The 20571-nt window shown below is 46.2% G+C and overlaps 1 protein-coding gene across 2 annotated transcripts in view; it reads right to left on the minus strand.

Moving 5' to 3' along the window:
* The window catches only part of WWP2 (WW domain containing E3 ubiquitin protein ligase 2), a 462541-nt gene that overhangs the window by 220411 nt on the left and 221559 nt on the right, over positions 1-20571 (minus strand). For both annotated transcript variants that reach the window (XM_085639040.1, XM_085639039.1), the window contains exon 4: positions 7737-7824. In XM_085639040.1, the coding sequence (XP_085495166.1) occupies positions 7737-7824 (88 nt within the window). The remainder of the gene's footprint in view (positions 1-7736; positions 7825-20571) is intronic.

Genomic DNA, 20571 nt, shown 5'->3' on the forward strand with positions numbered 1-20571 from the left:
ATGGTGGGGAACATCCTGAACAACGACTCTGGAACGAGTCCCGGAGTTACGCAAGCCAAACAACGACTTGCCCGAACAACGACTTAGCCTTAACCACGCATGTGAGTCGTTAAGGCTAAGTGGGTCTAGTGTTCGGGATGGGCGGAGTTGAGCATCGAGCAGGAACAGGACAGGTAAGAGGGGTTTGTGTTAGTTTTTTGGGGGTGGGAGGGGTACGTGTTAGTTTTTAAGGGGTGTGGGGCTTCGTGTTAGTTTTCAGGGGGTGGGAGGGGTTTGTGTTAGTTTTTAGGGGGTGGGGGTTTGTGTTAGTTGTCAGGGGGTGGGAGGGGTTCATGTTAGTTTTTAGGGGGTGGGGGTGTTTGTGTTAGTTGTTAGGTGGTGGGAGGGGGATGTGTTCGTTTTTAAGGGATGGGGGGCTTGTGTTCGTTTTTAGGTGGTGGGGGTTCATGTTAGTTTTTAGGGGGCGGGAGGGGTTTGTGTTAGTTTTTAGTGGGTGGGAGGGAGGGGTACGTGTTCGTTTTTAGGGGTGGGAGGGGTTTGTGTTAGTTTTTAGGGGGTGGGGGGATCGTGTTAGTTTTTAGGGGTGGGAGGGGTTCGGGTTAGTTTGTAGGGGGTGGGTGGGGTTTGGGTTAGTTTGTAGGGGGTGGGAAGGGTTTGGGTTAGTTTGTAGGGAGTTGGGTGAGATCCGGGTAGTAGTAGGCATGCATTTTGTTTACCATGCATGCCTTTACCACGAAAACCCGCGGTAAAGTAATGCGTGGTAAAAAAATTGTGGTTAAGGCGCGGTCGTTGTAGAGACCACGTTGTTAGGGTAGTCATTATTGAGAAACCCGTTGTTCCAACATACAACCAAGAATGGTGGTGTGAAGATGGACATCAGCATGCTAGTGCAAGCACAGCCATCTTGAGATCTGTGTTCTGCCTGGCAGCCCCGCTTAACTACCTCTTGAAAACATTGACTAATGGAACCCCAAGGCGGGGCTGGAGATGAGTCAGAAATGGTCTTGTCATCAGATAAACTATCTGGATAATTGCTTCCCAAAGCAACATAAAGGTAAGAGATTTTAAGATTAACCTTATTCCACAGTAGCTCAATGCTCAGCCACTCTTTTTCAACTCAGTGAGTTAACATCCTTATTAAGGGCTACTCACCAACCCTCTAAGTCTTCGATACCTGGGTATTGGTTGCCTGGTTGATGTTTGATAACAGTTCTTATTTTAGCTTTGAAAACAGAATGTGGTCTAAAAATATGTAATACCAGACCTGTTTATTCTTTTAAATCACATGTAATTATCTCTGCACCAGCTGTGTCAATCATCATAAAAATGTTTATTGGAAGTGTGCAGTGAGTACAGGTTCTGCTTCCTACCAGTTAAAGTTAAGGCACCTTGTATGAAGCATGGCTGGATCGTCGACCTGCAACCATGAATGACTTTCTTAAACAGAGGAGCTTTATGTCAAAATGAAAAAAATTATCCAAAGTGTTACTTGCAAATTAAATACAAGAAAATCACAAAAACAACAAAACAGGGCCAGGGATGAAAATCTGGGTTGAGTTATAAGGTTCCTGTCCCCTGTGCTATATAATAATCATTGCTAAACGAGAAACGTAAGAGAGAAGGAAAATAGAAAACATTCTTAATACTGCCCTCACCCACTATGCAGTGGCATGCTTCATCATAGGGTCGGCTGCAAACGTCCAGGTGCAGACCAACACACTGGACGGAACGTTTTGTATATATACAGTGGTGAGGGAGATAAGATAGGAGGTAGAAAAAGTAATTTAGTGATAGGGAAGAATATTCCCTTGAGAAGGGATCTCAAGTGCAGAAAAAAAGATACATTAAAACTGTCTAAGGAGATACCTTTCTATTACCTTTATTCTTGGTTCCCCTTGGCAAGATTAAAAATAAAGTGATTTGGGGATATACAGGAGGGGTAACTACCCCTAGATCCCCACGATGGTTCGTCAGAGGACCCAAGTGGGGTTCAGAGGACGAACGCCAGTCTTTGACTAAAGTTTGACAATAAGACAGCATTCCCACGACGGTCCCGGGTCTAGAAAATTATTCGTAAACTCGGAAAACGTACACCCTACTAGAAAAGTAGAAGTTGCATCAGAAAAGAAATTTACTGATAAAATTCTGAGTGCCACAAAGACCACAGTGTTGGCTAAGACCATTAGCACCAAGGGATCCACACACTGAAGAAGGCCTCGTTGACCCAAGGGGGAAACATGTTGGTACTTGCAGTGGCCTACTGGGCCCCCGTGAGACGGTTTAGGTCATTATCCACTGGTGTCCAGGGATCCATTCTACTTTGGCTCTGCAAACTGGGCCAAATACAACCCTTTATGCACATAACTCTCAGGGCAGCAAGGACAAGCAGTCCGCAGGAAATCTCAGGAAAGTTTTCTGCGGGACAAGAGCTCAGAACTTAACAATGAACTGACAGACACAATAACTTCATGTCCAACTCAGCGATTGTCTTTTTTGTATAAAAATTTACTTTTAATATCAAACCTGAACTCAATAGAACATAATCCAATTAGCAAATACAGTCCACTAGAGAGAGTGGGGTGCTACACATTGTCCCCCTCTTTCCAGTGTTCTCTCTTGCTTGGGCAACTTTATTAGTTATATTTCCCAGTAGACTTTGACAAACGTGAATAATGGACAGGTGCAGATTAAGTTATCCACAGCGCAATCAGTACACTCATTCTTACCCACCTTTGGTGATGTGGGGACAGTCTCAAGCCCTTGCACTTGAGTTAGAATGTTGCAGATTCACTGTTTAGGCTAAAGGTGGAGGACCGCGATAGAGTAGTATGTAGTTGAGGGGGAAGTTGGGTGATACCACATCTTCAATATGAGCAGCCTCCCTTTAGAATAGGCTTACCAGGCTAATGTATCTCAGTGGTTCCTGTCATAGCGATCATGGCATCTTGTGCAGATGCAGCCTTCCACTGGCCGATTGATAAGTCCTATGGCAAGGCAACTAAGCCTCCATCAGGCATATGGTTCAGCAAGTGTGTGTTCTAGGCACTAGCTCTTTAAGTTTTCTTTCAACGGCGTCACAGGTTTTCATGCTGTTGGCGACAGCAGCACCAAAGCACAGCGCGCAGTGGCTGCCAGAAGGGCACATAGATTGTCAAATTCAAGCAGTCTTCTAGGTGAAGTTGTCAATGTAAACCACAGAGAGAGACTAGGAGACCCACCCTCAGCACAAGTAATTCCTGGCTTTGCTCACTCGGGCAGTTTGCTCTCTCTGCATTGTTGGACCATCTCCAGATCCTTTTATGCCTACACATATGGACCTCATTCTGTGGAGCATTTTCCCTTTTGGAAGAGCTCACTCTTAATTTGAACAATTGAGCCCGCAAGTTTGGGACTATTCCTGAATCCTATGACTCGTCAGCCCCCGCCGCCTGAATTGTTGCTTGTTTGACTAGCCGGAGCTTACTCAACCCTTCGGCTTCAGTATTTTGGACCTGTATCCGATTGTCTGGATTGAATCCTTGCACTATTTACGTGATCAATTAGCACTACAGAATTATATGTAATCCAGTGCTAATGATCACCTGTAATTCAAAAAGGTTGAAACGCCATTGACCATTCAGCATATTCCTTGATGTATTTTGGTCCTTAACATGTCCTTCACTGATTGTGTTCTCATTACCAATGTTTAACCAATTTTAAATACTATTGGGCCTTTTCGCTGGTTCTTTGCACTTCTTCAAAAGCACCTAGTGCACACTTTCTTTGGATTACAGCCACATATAAAGGAATAGCACCAATATATCTAATACAATTTGTAATTGTAGCTCTTAAATACAGATCGCCTTTTTCCTAAACAATGGCTTTTGTCTCTTCGCTTCTGCTCTGTCGCAATTTATTTAGCATTGTGTTTGATTGCCTATAAATATTACCTGTTGAGACGTTTTTTACATACAAACTGATAGACAAACACACATCCGCACAGTCTTAAACCACACATTACAAATACATGCCATATATGAACACACAATCAACAGACAGAGAATGTCAGCACAAAGTTCTGGGTTTCACATGACACCTGAACTTTACACAAGAGGGGGTCAACAGGCCACACTCTCACTGACGCATATAATGGGTCTGGGCAACTATAAATAAAAAAAAAAACATGGCAGCCTGCCAGAACTGCTTTACGTGCTCAACCAAGTAAAAGGGCACTACTCCTATGTCCACTATGAGGACACGCTTGGTTCCCCACTCCAGGTCTCAGGACAGCTCCTGTACCTCATGCTATCAGGAACAGGCCTTGGTCCCTGTGCACACACTAGATTATCATGACCCCTGGGCCAATGCAAAAGTCAAGTTCCAAGTTTTACATGTAGTTGGGCACTCATGGCAAGTATACCAAGCAGGTGACATTCCCGTCCCAACACATGCTACTCACTCATTCACTGCATACTCAAGACATATTCAGAAGCAAAAAGAACATACTTTAAGATGAAAAAGTCAAAATATAAGCGGACATTGTAAAAGAGCTAAACTCTGCTGGTGCCAAAAATGTTACAGTCTGTTAAGGCAATTTACCATCCTCTGGTAAGGCGATATCTTTACAAATAGAAAGACTGATGTATTATTTTTGACTGCGCTGCTTTCTGTGGAGACCTCAAAGCACCACTAATTCCTTCCTGTAGTGCCAACTGAACCACAATCTCATACAACAGTACAGTTTAATTGGCAGAGATACATTAGATGCAAACATTTTTCGCTGAAGCTTAAGTTGGGTGATTAAATTGCTTCTCTAAAGGTCCATTTGAAACCAACGAGTCCTGTTACTCTGGAAAGTATATAAGTGACAGTGAATAGCACCAACATGTTCAGCCATCTGCGATATGGTTTATAAGCCTAGGACATCAAAAATTGAAAAGGCCAATAAAATATTCGTAAATATGTTTTTAAATTAATCATTTAATACTGTATATAATAATAGAAGAACTGCTTTTTTCAAAAAGGGTTAAATGTCCTAGAAATTAGACTGTAGTGCATGAATGTTGATTATTATGCAAATTTATGTTTTGGCTGCCCAAGGGGGTTCCCAGGGCTGAGGAAACTGATAGAAACATCAAAAGAGAGCTGAACTAAGCTTAGAAAAGCCAGGAATTAGGCTATTTTCTAAATATCGACTCACTTGAACTGTGGCGTTGATGAGAAGGAAGAGCATTCCACTGCCTGGCATAAGTGATTTCTATGATTATATCAGCATTAGGTATGAAGGCATAACATTGGCATACATGATAAAATACAGAGAAACGAATACAATTCATATGCATAACATACATCATCGTATGACACACTAAATAAAACTCAATGTTATAAAAAGACAGAATGATAGATTGTTGACAACTAAAAAACAATTCATGCAGCCAAAACAGTACAAATAAATGCCTGCAGTTTATTTCCTATGAATCTGTAGGTGGATGCGAATTCAATCAACCTCTCTTTAAGTCCAAAACCAACAGTTTTCCTCTATGCCGTCCTAGGATCAAAGGGTGGCCCAGTAGGAAAGACAAAGCTTCAAGACATGTTCAAGTTGATTTAAATGTTGGGAATCTGGGTTATAATCTGTATGATCCTAGAACATCAGTTTTAATTTGTTTTCTAGGTCAGTCAAATTATTCTTTCTGTAGTAGCGATCTGCTCAGGGCAGCACTAGCCTGATAACTAACTTCGCCCTCATACCCCTGCTCCCTTGCCTCTAACTCATTATTTCAGGTCTCCCTTCTTATGAGCTCTTGGATTTCCTAATATGCTTGGTATATTTGTGTAGGGCTGGGATCACAAATTACCAAGTGTCTTGGCTTTTCATATTCCTGTTGTCAAGCTTGTGCCTACCATTGTGGGCTAATGCAAAAGAAGATCTCCTTGCCTAGGTAAGTACAGGCGGTGTGGCTCCAAGATGAGGGTTTTAATGTACAATGGTGTGTCCCATGGCAGGGACAGATCCTACAACCATCGAATTTAACCAGACGGACTCAGATTTATGTCATTGAATAAATCTGTGAGGTGCTCTGCAGGAGGCCCTGCCATAAACTGTGTCATCAATTGCAGCGTTGTCATGGAGAGGCTCACCTGTGGGGGTTTACGCACACAGATACGGCCGACAGTAAGAACAGGCTGGTGACAGGTAGACCTAATCAGACAGCAACTCGCATGTCCGAGGTTTTATAAGCAGAGCAAGGCACAGCTCTGCTGACAACATCCTCAACCCCTCCCAATTAGGCTTCAGGAAGACCCACAGCACAGAAACTACACTCCTCGTAGCAACTGACCACATCCGCACCCTACTTGACAGAGGAGAGACTGTGGCCCTCATCCTCCTTGACCTCTCAGCGGCCTTTGACACAGTCTCTCACCGCACCCTAGCCCGCAGACTCCACGACACGGGAATCTGGACAGTTTGGATCTTCTCTTTCCTCTCCGGCAGAACGCAACGAGTCAGACTCCCTCCTTTCCGCACAGAACCAACACCAGCCATCTGCGGAGTCCCACAAGGATCCTCCATCAGCCCGACCCTGTTCAACATCTACATGGCCCGCTCGCAGCCATCGTCAGATCACACAGACTAAATATCACATCATACGCAGACAACACCCAACTCATCTTCTCCCTGTCCAACAAACCCGGCATCACCAAACGCAAATTTCAAGATGGAATGGAAGCCGTCGCCAGATGGATGAAGAGCAGCTGCCTTCAAAATTGACCCTCAGATCAACTCCATCATCTCCTCCTGCTACCACACACTCTGCCTATCCGCAAGACCTTCAAGTGGATCTCCCTGAACACAAGAAAACGGTCACACACGCACTCATCAGCAGTAGACTGGACTACGGCAACGCACTACGCCGGGATCAACAAGAACCTCATACGCAAACTCCAGAACGTCCAGAATGCCGCCGCCAGACTAGTCCTCAACCTACCACGCCACATCAGCCAACACCTATGGACCCTGCATTGGCTCTCCGTCGAGAAGAGAATCACCTTTAAGCTTCTCACCCACGCACACAAGGCCCCCCACAACGCCAGGCCTGCCAAACCTGAACCCCTGCCTCGTGTTCCACGCTCCCCAGCGCTCTCTCCGCTCAACCCTCTCTCCGCTCAACCCAGTTTTCCCTTGCAACTGTACCTTGGATCAAGAAAGCAGAACAGGAGGGTGCTCCTTCTCCTTACTTGCGGCCAAGGCATGGGACTCCCTCCCTCTCCACCTCCGACAAACTGCATCGCTCCCCAAATTCCTAAAGGACCTCAAGACCTGGAACTTCGATGGAACTCAGTGATCATGTAGGATCGGCGGAACCCCCCGTGCCCCCTCTCCCTCAGCCCCTTGAGACCCATTCCGGGTGAGTAGATCGCACTATACAAACCTATGATTGATTGATTGATTGCTGACTGGAACCAATGACAATTGCTCTCCAGACCACCAAGGTGAGTGTTACTTCGGCTGTCTGCAACAAGTGAGGAATAGACCTGCTGGTCTGCCCTGAATAAGAGATTGGTCTGCCAAAAGTTGAGGGGTAGTCTGCTGGCTGCGATAGGTTAGAGATAGCTCTGCCGATGAAGGGCTAGCTGGCAAGGGCTAGGTAGCTCTGCTGTCCGTGGATTATGGTAAGATGATCAGCCTATTCTATCTGCCTGTAGACACATACATTTCTGCATCTTCGTGCATTCGCAAGTGGCAGACGCCTTACCTTGCTTCCACTGGAACACTGGCTGTGGCTAGGACTGGACTCAGCATTCCATCAAGTCCATTGGTGGTAACATCTCTGCCAGATTGTGCTGTGTGTGCAAAGAAACACAAATATTGATGATCGTTTCCAGGCAAAATAACTTACACTATTTACTGTGGCTAATTGTTTGTTTGTTTGTAAAAGCTTTTTTTTGAATGGGCATAAACAATCGGAGGGTGAAGGTTGGGAACTAGTACCTGTATTATAACACTAGCAGCGGCCAGACGCTAGGGGAGAATCAACAGATGCCAGATTCCGAGAGCAGGCTGAGGTGGTGCTGAGGGATGCTGAGGTGGTAGTGGTGGTGGTGGTGACTGGTGCGGAGACGATGCTTAGGTGATGCTGAATGATACTCAGGTCTTGCTGAGTGATGATGATGTGGTGGTGTACAAGTGCAAAGGCGATGCTTAGTGATACTGATGTGGTGCTGAGTGATGCTGTGGTAGTGCTGAGTGATGCTGTGGTGGCGCTGAGTGACGCTGTGGTGGCGCTGAGTGATGCTGTGGTGGCGCCGAGTGATGCTGTGGTGGCGCCGAGTGATGCTGTGGTGGCGCTGAGTGATGCTGTGGTGGCGCTGAGTGATGCTGTGGTGGCGCTGAGTGATGCTGTGGTGGCGCTGAGTGATGCTGTGGTGGTGCGGAGTGGGGCTGTGGTAGTGCCGCGTTCGTTACACTGTGCTTAAAAACTGTTATGTAAGGGGAGCTGATTTCCGTGTGAAGCACTATAATGCCCTTGGTTCAAGTTTGCGATATAATTATGCGGGACAGGCAGGCGGGTGTGGCCTAATGTAATGTAATTCGACAATATCAGGTGAAAGCACTAAGCACGGGAGTTGTGTGCGCACGCACTCTAAAAGGAAATTTTAAATTTTAAAAAACAAGCGCGTGCACCTCGCGCGGCAGCAGGGAGAGAGGAGGGGGCCTGTGCCGGTTTCCCTTGCGGGAGCAAGCTGCAAGGCACGATAATTGCTAACATATTGCGCCGGTGCTTGCTCCCGCAAGGGAATCGCCAAACGTGCACGCGTTGCCATTGAAAGCAATGCAACGCGTGCACGTTTTTGCCTGTAAAAGTGACGCGATGGCTAAAGGTCTTTTTCCTATGCAGCGCATGCACGCTGCGTAGACTATTCATGCGCGCTGCGTAGGCAAGACCAAAAAAGGCTAAAAAGCCACTCAATTTATGCGAATTTTGCCTTAATGGCTTAACAACGGGCAACATGAAAAGCGGCAAGATGCATGGTTAGATAATAACTTGTTAAAGGTATTTATGCATTTAGTTTTTAGGTCTCGTAGCGAGATTTATTGGGGTAAAGGTATTTTCTGTAGAGAGACTTCTGTTACCACCCATGCTTTCAACTGGGCAACGTGGATATTTATTTAAAACATTGTGTTCTGATTTGTTTGCAGCGTTTATTATTACCACCCTGTGGCTTTTTTTGACACACCCATGAGACAGCGAGTCTACGGAGTGTCTTGCTCACTGCTGTCTGCACGGGCCAGTTGGCTCTCTGATTGGTTGACAACTACCAAATAAGCTTTGTGATCGGTGGACCTTGTCAACCAATTAGAGAGCCAACTGGCGCGTGCAGGCAGTGTGAGCAAGACACGCTGTAGACTCTATGTCCCAAGGGCGTGTCTTGCTTGTCCAAGACGTATGTTTGAATGCATGTGAGGCCGGCTGCATTAGCAGCCCCCGACCCCCCTTTCAATGTTGATGCGCTAATATCTCTCCCGCTTTGCTTCATATGCCACTGCTAATGTGTGCAGAATGCCTAATTAAACGAAACAAAGCAGCCACCCCGCCCCCGCCGGGCTCTCCCTCCCAGCGTTTGCTGGGAGGAGGAGGAGGGCTGGAGATAAAAGGAAGCCGCCGCCCCATGCTCTGGATTCCACACTCTTCGCACTTTTCCTCAACCCTTTCCGGCGCCATGTGTCAGGATTCTAGGCAGGTAGCGCCTACCAAATCAGGGAGTGAACTACAACTCCCATAAGGCCATTGTAGAGGAGGGGCCTTTAAATCAGCATGTACGGCGCACGCAGGTGTGCGTAATTCTTTTGAAGCCTTCAGCTTCTCTCGCGGCTGCGAGAGTTGTGTTGCTGCCGACCGCTGTCCTTTCGCGTTTGCTCCCCAGTCCTGCGCTGCTTTAGCGCGTCCTTTGTTTCCCATTCCCCGGACCCAGCCGGAGCTGCACTCAGGTTGGGTGAGTGGAAGCGGGAAGTTCCTGGATTCTGTTTCTCTGGTAGAGCGGAATGCGGTGGTGAGGTTAACCACTCATTGCCGTGTCTACCCACTGGTATCGTGACTTTTGTATTGCGCTCTGCTGATGCAGAGCATGAGTGTTCAGGCATAGAGCGGACTGCTGTGGTGAGGATTACCACACATTACCGTATCTATGTTTTAATAGAGCGGAAGTCAGTGGTATAGGATTTTACCACGTCTTACCGTTTCTGGCACTTACATCGTGTGTCATTGCATTGTGGCAACTCTTTATTTCATATGAGCTAACATTTGGATCCTTGGCGATTTAAGGACTAATGATTTATGCACTGTTACCATTGATATCAGCTCTCTATGTTTCCTCTTTGGATTTATGGCAATTGAGAATCATCAGGAAACTTATATCCCTGCTTTGGATTTTAACCCAAGGATTTCCTCACCATTGTTTTTTTTATTGTTTCTTTTGAGCTTTACCTTGAAGTTATCTGTACTAGAGAACATGGTATGTATGTGGTTTGCCTGCAGAAATATACGGATGGTACTTATGTAGCGCCTAGAGGTTCGAAAATTGTAGGGGTGCATTATATTCACTGTTAGTCGGCACCCGCACATAATCAATGCATATTTAGATGTATCGTATACAATGTATTAAGCAAATGTATCAGTTATATTGTAACATAGAAGTGTTAGAAATGCAAAACCACATTGTGAGTATAGTCGGTGAAATGCATAATGATTAGTTTCGTGTTCAATGTAATGTATTAGGCTAACATGTAACCTGATTGAAGTAACTCATGTAGGTCGTTTATTCATGTATGTGAAAGTAAAAGTACTAAGGCTTAGGATGTGATTTAATAGTGTGTTTAACCCGGTAGAGGCCTGAAGGCACATGTATCGTTAGAGAAGAGGCCTGGTATTTTCTTAGGTTAGCTGAATGTGGTAGGCCGCAATGATTCGTTTCGTTAGAAGCTTTAGGCCGCAGTAAATTGCAAAGTTAAAAGATCCGAAGTATTTCTCCATCCCATGATCTCACCGCAGGTGCAAGGGCAGTTGGTTCGTTAGTAGAAAAGGTCTTTGTCTAAGAGTTGAATTATGGAGAAAGCCAGACATGGGAGTGCATTGCAAATGTGCCAATCGCAACTCCTCGGGCCGACGGTGTCTGGGACTCAAGGCCAAGCTGATGGACGATGGAAGATGGACAGCATGGGACGGAAAAGTACTGGAAGAAGACCTGGTCGAGGAGGTGTGCCAGAGGGCGTGGTTCATGTTTTGGGGTTTCTTATTAGGGACAGCGCCCCGAGGGTTGAGCAGTCGAGAGTAGGACAGCTGAGCAGAACAGAGTAGCTCAGAACGGAGAGAAGAGGTGGGCGAGGAGCTAGAAGGAATACTTTAGATCGAACTTCACTAAGTGAAATCTTCTTATGGAGTTTCACTTCTGACACCTTTTCATGATTTCTTGGGTCTCAAGGGAATGCTAAGTAGGGATGTCACCTAGCATAGAGTAGGGACAGAGATGCTTTGGTTTAATGATTCCTAATATCGACATTGGCTTGGTAGTGATCTACCTCATGCTTTTAGAATTTGTACTCTTGTTTATATTTAGACGTATGCGGATTCTTCGTAGAGTAGCATTTGTGTTAGAACCCATTTACCTGTTGTGCCTTGTATTGAGGTGCCTTTATCTGCAGATGTTTATAATAAAATCCCGAGAACACTAGAGATTGGGTCTCGAGTCCTTAATTATGTCGAATTGTGGAAAGTATTCTCTGATAATTGTGTTTGCTCCCTCCACGCTATTGGGCAGGTAAAAGGGTTCAATCGGCCAGAGTGGGTTCTTGGAGATAAACGGTAAACAAGAAAACTGGGCCCCAGCAGTTGGTAGCAGAGACGGATGGTTACTTCCGATAGCGAGGGACGATTAGATTAAGATAAGTGATCCTTGGGACCCATATAAGATACGTGATGGTGAATCATCAGATGGTGAGCAGCAAACGACGGCAGACGGTGAACATTGACGGCGAGTAGCAGTGCGGCAGGAAGCGGCAGTCCTTGGAGTGAGTATGAACCGGATGAGAGATTGTAGGTTGCGGTGTTGATTTGTTGTGTGATGTCTTGCGGAGTTGGAGTGAATGTTGAGTGATTGTGAGATCAGGCTGTGAGCGTGCGCAGCCCGGGAATTGTGGTGTAGAAGACACCCGTGGTAGATTTTGTTGACCACCCAAAGGAGATCGTGAGGTACCATTGATCACCTGGACCGAGATAGGGGGAGCGAATGTGTGAGTGCATGACAACTCGACGCTGGTCGTGGGTTGCTGTATGTGAAGTTGAATACTTGTAACCTATCAGAGGCGATCTGTCTGGTCGGACGGAGACAGACAGTTGCCAACCGAGGTCAACAATTTCGAGAGGCTGTGGACGGACAGCCAGAGAAGTAACTTGTTTGGGACAACGGTTATTTCAGTGTATGAATGGGACGAATGCAGGCGTGAGACGTAAGCGTAAGGAAAGGGAACTGCTGCGAACGAAGGAAGGTGACGTTGGAGAGTGTCACGCTGTGATAGGCCGGTTGGTGTTAGCCGTGCTGTTATTGGAGGGTTTGAGACCAAGAGGTAAAACAGGGAGTGGAATCAAATTTGTTAATCATGAAGTGTTTTAAGGTTTTTCGAGAAATGTGTAGGGTCGACAAACATGTGGTCACTCGGGAGGGAGAAGAGGCTCGTCCTGAGGATACACCAGCACATTATATGGCAAAGAATGTGGGATTGCATACGATAATTTGGCTTGAGAATTGGCATAAAATGACACAAGGTGAAGGGGAATTAGCATTCCCGAGGTATGGCTCGTTCAGGCTAGCAGTGCTGTACCAGTTGAAATCTGTGATGGCAGGGTTATGACCTATGCCAAGGCAACACAGTTCGAAGCCCTACATGCGTGGATTAGAGCAGCGCACGATAGGGATAGAGGAAGGAATCAGGAAAGGGTGAGAAAGTCAATCAGGGCTTACCAGGATGCCAGATAGGACGCAGCGGAGAAAAGGTGGAGAGTGCAGGCGATAGAAGGAGATAGACTGTACCCCTTACTGATCACATCGGAGGGGGTAAAGAACGTAAAGCCAGAAGAAGAGGATGAGAGTGAGATAAATGATTATTTATTGGAAAGAATGTTGTCAGAGAGACCACCTCCGTATAACCCAGAAGTCCCAGAAGGGACATTGATTCAGATAGAAGACACCAGAGGAGTAACAGTCCACCCAGAGATGAGAATAGAAGGAAGACTCTCGATAGGAACAGAGGGTACAAGGAGCCCGTCTGAGGCAAGCGTAAAGGTCGAGAGAGATGCGAGGTTACAGGATGCCTTTAAGGTACCGTTTACCATTGGACCCATTGTTTCGATTTACCACCCAGATACAGAGGAGGGCGAAAACCCAGAACAGACAGCCGAAGGGGTTAGGAGAGAGGTCGTGGAAAGTGGCCTAGCGGGTGCAATGGCCCGGACTCCGAACCCTATGGAATGGAGTACACCATTGCCAGCCATGTCAGATTCATCTAGGGGACAAGGAGAACAGAGAACAGAGAGATCGAGGTCCCTGAGAGAGTCGGAATCAGATTTTCGATCATGGGTACCACCCTTGAGAGGACAAGACCCCAGAGTAAGGATAGCAGAGAGAGAGCAGGTCATTTTCGAAGATCGATCCTCTCCAAGGGATAGATCGGAAGAAAGGAGGTCGCAGGACCAGGAATGCGAGGACGACGGTAGAGGAAGGGTGGTATGTCGAGAGGTGTTGAGAGGAGCCCTAGGGGCTGGGATGATAGATGTGGTAAGGTTAAAAGCAGAAGTGGACAAGATAATAAGCGGAAGCTTACCCCTTGAGAGAGTGGTAACATATGGACCAGATGAATTACTCTTTGTAGCGAAGGATGTGACTCGGAAAGCACTAGTTGCACATGAGAAATTGTCAGAATTGGCTAGGCGATATGAGGTAGATTTGTCTAAAACTAAAACTTTGCAAGGAAACCATAGGTTGCAGTATAGTGACCAGGAATTGGAGGAGAAAAGCGTCGTCGGATTGAGGGCCCATAGCAGAGAGTTGATCCTGGCCATGCGTATATGGATGACGCTCGATAAATGGGAAGAAAAATGGTCCAGGAAGAAAAGCTCTAGGGGAATGATAGGAGGGACCCCACCTCCGGGTGGAGGGCAGGTAAAGATAGGAAACTTCCCTTTGAGGGAAGTGCAGAATGGAGGATATGTACATGTACCCTGGAGCAGGGGTGATTTGGCGGCGTTTACGAATGATTTTCCCCGGCTTAGGGAGAAGCCCGCAGAGTGGTACAAGCAGGTTGATCGCTTTGTAAAGATCTCAAAGGTATTGTGGATTGACCTGAATACCTTATTTGATATTGTAGTTACGGGAGACTTGTGGGCAGCATGCAAGATTGCCGTTGATTGGCCGACTTACGAGCCTGAGAGGAACGCATATACAAATGGCCCTTCTCCAGCGGTAATGAGGATATATGATCGAGTGATCGCCTGGTTGAAGGAGAAAGTTTCACCCCAAGATATCGATTGGGTGAAGATAGACAGGACAGTGCAGGAACCTAAGGAGACGGTACATGAGTTCTACGAGAGACTTTTACAGGCTTTTAAGCAATATAGTGGCCTAGATGTGTTGGAGACTAAGGATATGGGACAGTTTGTCTCAAAGTTTGTGTTGGGATTGAAACCAGAGGTTAGTCTCATGATACAGCAGCATCTGATTTGTTGGCAGAACAAGCCCGTCGATGAGATTTTGCGGTACGCCCGATATTGCACAGATGAGATCGAATCAAAACATAAGAAGTTGAAAGATAATCTGCTGCTTGTTCAGATGCAAACCGCTCAGGGACAACCTAATGGGGGAGCGTTGGTGAGGAGACAGGGAAATTATCAGGCGGGAAATCAGAATATTCAGGGGCAGGGAAGGCCAAGACCAATACACCCCAGAACAGGCATGGACGTGGCACCATTGAAAAAGACTACAGCATGAGGGGGGCAAGATGGCCGGGCAGTGAGGGGGGCAAGATGGCCGGGCAGTGAGGGGGGCAAGATGGCCGGGCAGTGAGGGGGGCAAGATGGCCGCGGACGGGCTGTGCTGAGCAGTCGCTGCCGACCTCTCTCCTATCGGTAACAAAACGGACACCGACGATGCATTGGTTATTATGATTTTGGACCCCTGATGGCTTTGATATAAAGCTGGTATACAGATCTACACATTTATTTTCCGGTCCGGCCTTCTACTATAGCGTTTAAATATGGAAAACTATCGGAGCTGGTCTGGCTGAAGAAAAGCCTTGGGAGATTTTGGAGTACCTGTTGTAGCCTAAAACTACGATACACGCATTCACACAAAATGCCACCGCGCCCTGCTAAAGTCGACAAAGCAAAAGGGAGGGAGAAACCAAAGGATCAAGCGGAGACCGGCAAAAATTCCCCCCCCAAAAGGCTTAAATGAAGAAACAGTCACAGCTGCCAAGGAGCCAGGGGCGATACGGAAGACGGCGGCTCCGCAGCGGCTTAAGAAGACGGAGACACGGGGGGGCGCAAAAAAGTGTCACAATCAGCCCTATTGATCCAGGCAGTCACCCAGATAGTTCCGCTGAAGCAAAGAGTCAGAGGCTGGCAAAACCTGATGAAAGGGTTGAAAAGACTGCTAGATCGGATAAACCTAACTTGAAAACCAGGGAGACCCCCCTCAGACAGCCTACCTTATCGGAAGTATTTTCTGCTCAATCCATGGTTCCAGGCATTCGGGCACTAAGCGAAATCGGCAGAAGCAGAAGCAGCGGCGGATTCAGCGATCCTGGAGGCGTCCTCGAGGACGCTGGAGGCGCGTCAAGCACGGACGCCCTCGTTGCTAGGCAACAGCACCAACAGCAGAATCAGCGGTCTAACAGCATTGCTGGGATTCAGGAGCGGGATATGCTTCAGATAGACTCTGCCTCCGCAAGGGGCTCTCCCCTACTACGCGCTGTGGAAGGTCAGCCAGGTAATGCAACCCCGTGGGAGAGGGGGAGTGCGGATGCAGATATGATGGGGGCAATCATGATGCTCAAGACAGAGTTAGTAGCCCCCAAGGCCTCTAAGACCTCCGAAAAACCCAAGGGGTCTCTACCTACATGGGGAAGCTCCATTAGTCTGATAGAAGGGGAGATACGGCTTGGTCGCAAGGAGGATGAGGTAACTGAAAAAAGCGATGTGGGCTCGGGTGAAGGTGAGAGATTCTTTTATCTCAATGAAGACTCAGACTCACTCTCAGCGCAGCTAAGCGAGGAGATCACAGAGGAAGAGGAGGTGCTGGATGAAGCGGAGGAGGCCTCATTATCAGACTCCAGTTCCTCTGGGGGGGATATTGGTACTGGTACAGGTAATGACTCGACTATGAGGAAGAGACAGGTAAAGCTAAAACCAAGTAGTCAACAGGCTGGATCACTGGGAGGCACGGAGAGAGGATTATTGTGGGACTATTCAGGAACTTCACAGACATATCAGGAGGATGGCGTCACTGGGTCACCGAGACAGAACGCTCCTTTTGAGACCCTGCTTAATATGCTGAAACAAATGCAAGCAGAGGCTAGGGTTGTAAGTCGGAAAGCAAGGCAGGACGCAAAAAAAATACAATCTTCATTGAGGAAAACTAATAAACTTTACGATGACTTGGTTGGCAGAGTCACGGAGGTAGAAGAGCGCACGAGTAAACTCGAAGATGACCTTGGCAATTGGCAGACTTTTAAAGCAGATCAAGAAAAGGTGACAGAAGACTTGCAGTGGAAAATGGAGGATTTTGAAAATCGCCAAAGACGCAACAATGTTAGAATTTTGGGTGTGGCTGAGGGGGTCGAAGGGCAGGACATAATGCGCTTTGTGATTAATCTATTTAAAGGAGCGTTCCCGGAGCCTCAGTGGCAGTGGGACAGGGAAGTTCAGAGAGCGCACAGGTTCCCTTTTACACTCAAAAAGGGGCATGGGGCAGATGGTGGAGGCAAGACAGTTTTTCCGCGAGCCATTTTAGTCTATTTCGGGAATTTTCTTTTAAGGCAGGAAGTTATCGAGAAGGCTAGACCTAATAACAAGAGATCATTTGAGGGCACCACCTTCTTTCCCAGGACGGATTTTTGCCATGTGACGGTTGAACGGAGGTGGAGGTTGAGGCAGTTGATTTCAAAATTTCAGGCGCTTGGTGCAGAGGCTTATCTATTGTTCCCTGCCAAGTTGAAAGTAATCACTCAAGGAAGAGTCAGGATGTTTTTTTCAGAGATTAAAGCTCAACAGTTTATGGATGATTTGAAAAATCAAGATTCGTAAGGAGAAAGTCGTCCCTATTGCAAGTCAGGGGGGGTCTTGAAACACTTGGCTGTCTTTAGAAGTTTCCCCGGACTCAGGGGGCATTAGTCTTAGCATAAGATTAGAGATGAAGATGGGAGAGGGGTGCGACTGCTGCAGCCCGAAAACCGGCTACGTATAGGTCTTATTGACCTATTTGCCTGTTTAGGGGAGGGAGGGGGTGGACCTGAAGGGATGGGAAGGGAGAGGGTTTGGGTGGGGGGGGTTCTATTAGGGGTAAAAAAAATAGTTTTTAGTGGTTTGATAATGCACATTCTTGTCCTTTTTTTTTCCTGTGTGAGTCATGGTATATACAATACAGTTGGTATAGACAGTACCAAAGAAATGTAGGTTGTTATAGATTTTTGATGTCTATTCTCTGGTTGATTAGGAGTAGGAATTCCTCTGATCTCCTGTAATGCCTTGCAAGATTGCTTCAATTAATGTTTGTGGCCTGAATAATTCTGGGAAAAGAGCGAAAGTAGCAGGGCTGCTGAGATCTCTACAATTGGATTTGGTTTGCCTCCAGGAGACCCATATTGAAGCAACACAGATTTATCTTTTAAAACAGCTTGGTTTTGATGTATTAGCAGCAAGTAATCAAGGGACTAGAACTAGGGGGGTAGCAATATTAGGGAGAAATAGCGATTTGGTGGTACATCGAAAAAATGAGGATCAATGGGGTAGATGGGTGATGGTGGAATTAAGTATTAAAGGGGTACGGATTACACTAGTCACAATATATGGCTCCACGGAAGATGATCCTGATGTCTGGCAGTTTTTGGATATGGAACTGGCGCAGTGGCCAGAACCCATTATATGCTGTGGAGATTTTAACATTCATGATCCAATAAGCTCTTTTGCAGAACAAGGGGGGGAGGTACCTAGGGAGAAAGAGGAAGACATTCAGAGCCCTGGCTGGTATGGTTCATCATAATTCCCTTGTCGACCCGTGGATAAAGTTGCATCCCCTTATAGATGGTAGTACCTATTTCTCTGCCCCGCATAAAATTTTGGTCAGGCTGGATTATTTTCTAATTTCCAATCCTCTAATTTCTCAATCAAAAATAGAGAAACAACCCAGAATTATCTCAGATCACAGCCCTCTCGTTCTAACTTTAAATACTACACAGATAAATGTTAGAAAAACTCAGTGGACTTTTGAGCGTATACTGTTAAGGGACGAGGCTTATCAGAAACATATGGAATTTTGGATAACATTTTTCTGGAAAGTTAACAGAGGCACTGCCCCTCCTGGTGTGGTCTGGGATTGTTTTAAAGCAGGGGTCAGGGGAGAAACAATGAGCTATGTACTGACTAAACGGAAAAGGGAAAGAAGCCATCTGGAAGATATAAGGCTTAGGTTGCTTGCAACAGAAGAAAATCTTGCTAGAGCTATAATGCAGGGTCTTCCACTCGAGCCCTATTTAGTTAGTATAATTACCCTTAAAGGAGATGCTACAGAGGGCATCAGCTTGAAAGCCGCTGAAAAGTATCTAGTGTATAAACAAGATTATTACGAGTTAAGTGAGAGAGTTGGACATATTCTCGCTGTCAGAACTAGGCAGCGCACAGCCACGGCTGATATTAAGGAGATTCAAGATACTCAGGGTAACTTAGTCATTGATCCTGACCTTATCAGGGAAGTGTTTCGGAAGTTTTATGCCAAACTTTACACTCTGGATGAGGGGAGTAGCTCAACAGAGGTAGAGGTGGATCGGTACCTTAGTGGCATCCTGGCTCCTTCCCTGTCGTTACAGGATAGAGAGGGGCTAGATGCTCCTTTTCATTCAGATGAATTTAAGGGAGCCTTGGAGAGTTTACCCTCAGGGAAAGCGGCTAGGCCAGACCAAATCCCGGTGGAATTTTATAAATTGTTTCAGAACATCTTATTGGTAGATATGTTTAATATTGTGTTACATACACAGCGGGGTGGTTCTCCTCCGGAGTCTTGGGGGGCGGCAGATATTATAGTTATTCCAAAAAAAGGTGAATCCCCGACACTCCCCGGTTCATATAGACCTATTACCCTCATGAACTCTGACATAAAAATTTATTAAAAAATGCTGGCAATGAGGCTTGCAGGCAATATAGAGCAGCTTGTAAGTTCTTCACAGCATGGCTTCATACTAGGCAAGGGAACTACTCAGCATGTAAGGACGGTTATTACAATGTTTGATGCCGCAGGGACCCTGGGTGACCCTATTGCAGCGCTGTTTTTGGATGCTGAAAAGGCTTTTGATAGGGTCGCCTGGGGATTCCTTTGGGCAGTTTTGAGGTGGAGTGGTATCGGGGAAGGCTTCATAACAGCTATCCAAGCCCTATATGAAGGACCAACAGCTAAAATTAGAGTAAATAGAGGACACTCAGATGCAGTAACAATTTTTAGGGGAACGAGACAGGGTTGTCCCTCATCCCCTCTGCTATTTGCGTTATTCCTTGAGCCTCTAATACGAAGGTTGGAGAGAAATAGAGAGATTTCCCCAATGGCCATGAACGGTCGTGTAGTTAAAATTTTGGCGTACGCCGACGATGTGGCCATACTTACCCCGAACCCAGACTTGGCTATCATAGAGGTTGAAAGGGAAGCTAGCATATTTGGGCAATTTTCGGGCTACAACTTGAATAAATCTAAGACCCAGATAGTTAGGAATAAATACACTTCTTGTACCGATCTTAGGGCGGTTATCTCGGCTACGTATTTAGGTATAGTAATAGCTGCAAATTTGGACTCTGTTGTTGAGATTAATATAACTCCTCTTTTTGCCAAAGTAAAAAAAGATTTAGATAGAATTAATAATTTACATCTTTCTTTAGTAGGCTGTACCAACGTGTTGAAAATGAGTATTCTACCAAAGTTCCTCTATCTATTTAGAGCAATCCCGTTACTTTTCGAAGCCAAATGGTTTAATATTCTGGAAGGCATCTTAAATAAGTTTATATGGGCCCTTGGAAAAACCCGTAGGGCTTATAGATTTATGTCCCTACCCAGAGATAGAGGCGGGTGGGGAGCTCCGGATTTTAGATTATATTACTTGGCAACCGCCCTTCAATATATGCAGGGCTTAATTGGAGGAGGGGGGATGCTCCAGAAAATTACTTCCTCATCTACAGATGTTTATGCAACTTTGCTGGGACACGAGACAGAAAACTGTTTCTTATACTATACTGATCTTGGGCACTTCAGAAGGAAACAGTTTAGGACTCTTAACGCGGCTAT

Source organism: Triturus cristatus, chromosome 12 (genome assembly GCF_964204655.1).
Source record: "Triturus cristatus chromosome 12, aTriCri1.1, whole genome shotgun sequence".
Lineage (NCBI taxonomy): Eukaryota > Metazoa > Chordata > Amphibia > Caudata > Salamandridae > Triturus > Triturus cristatus.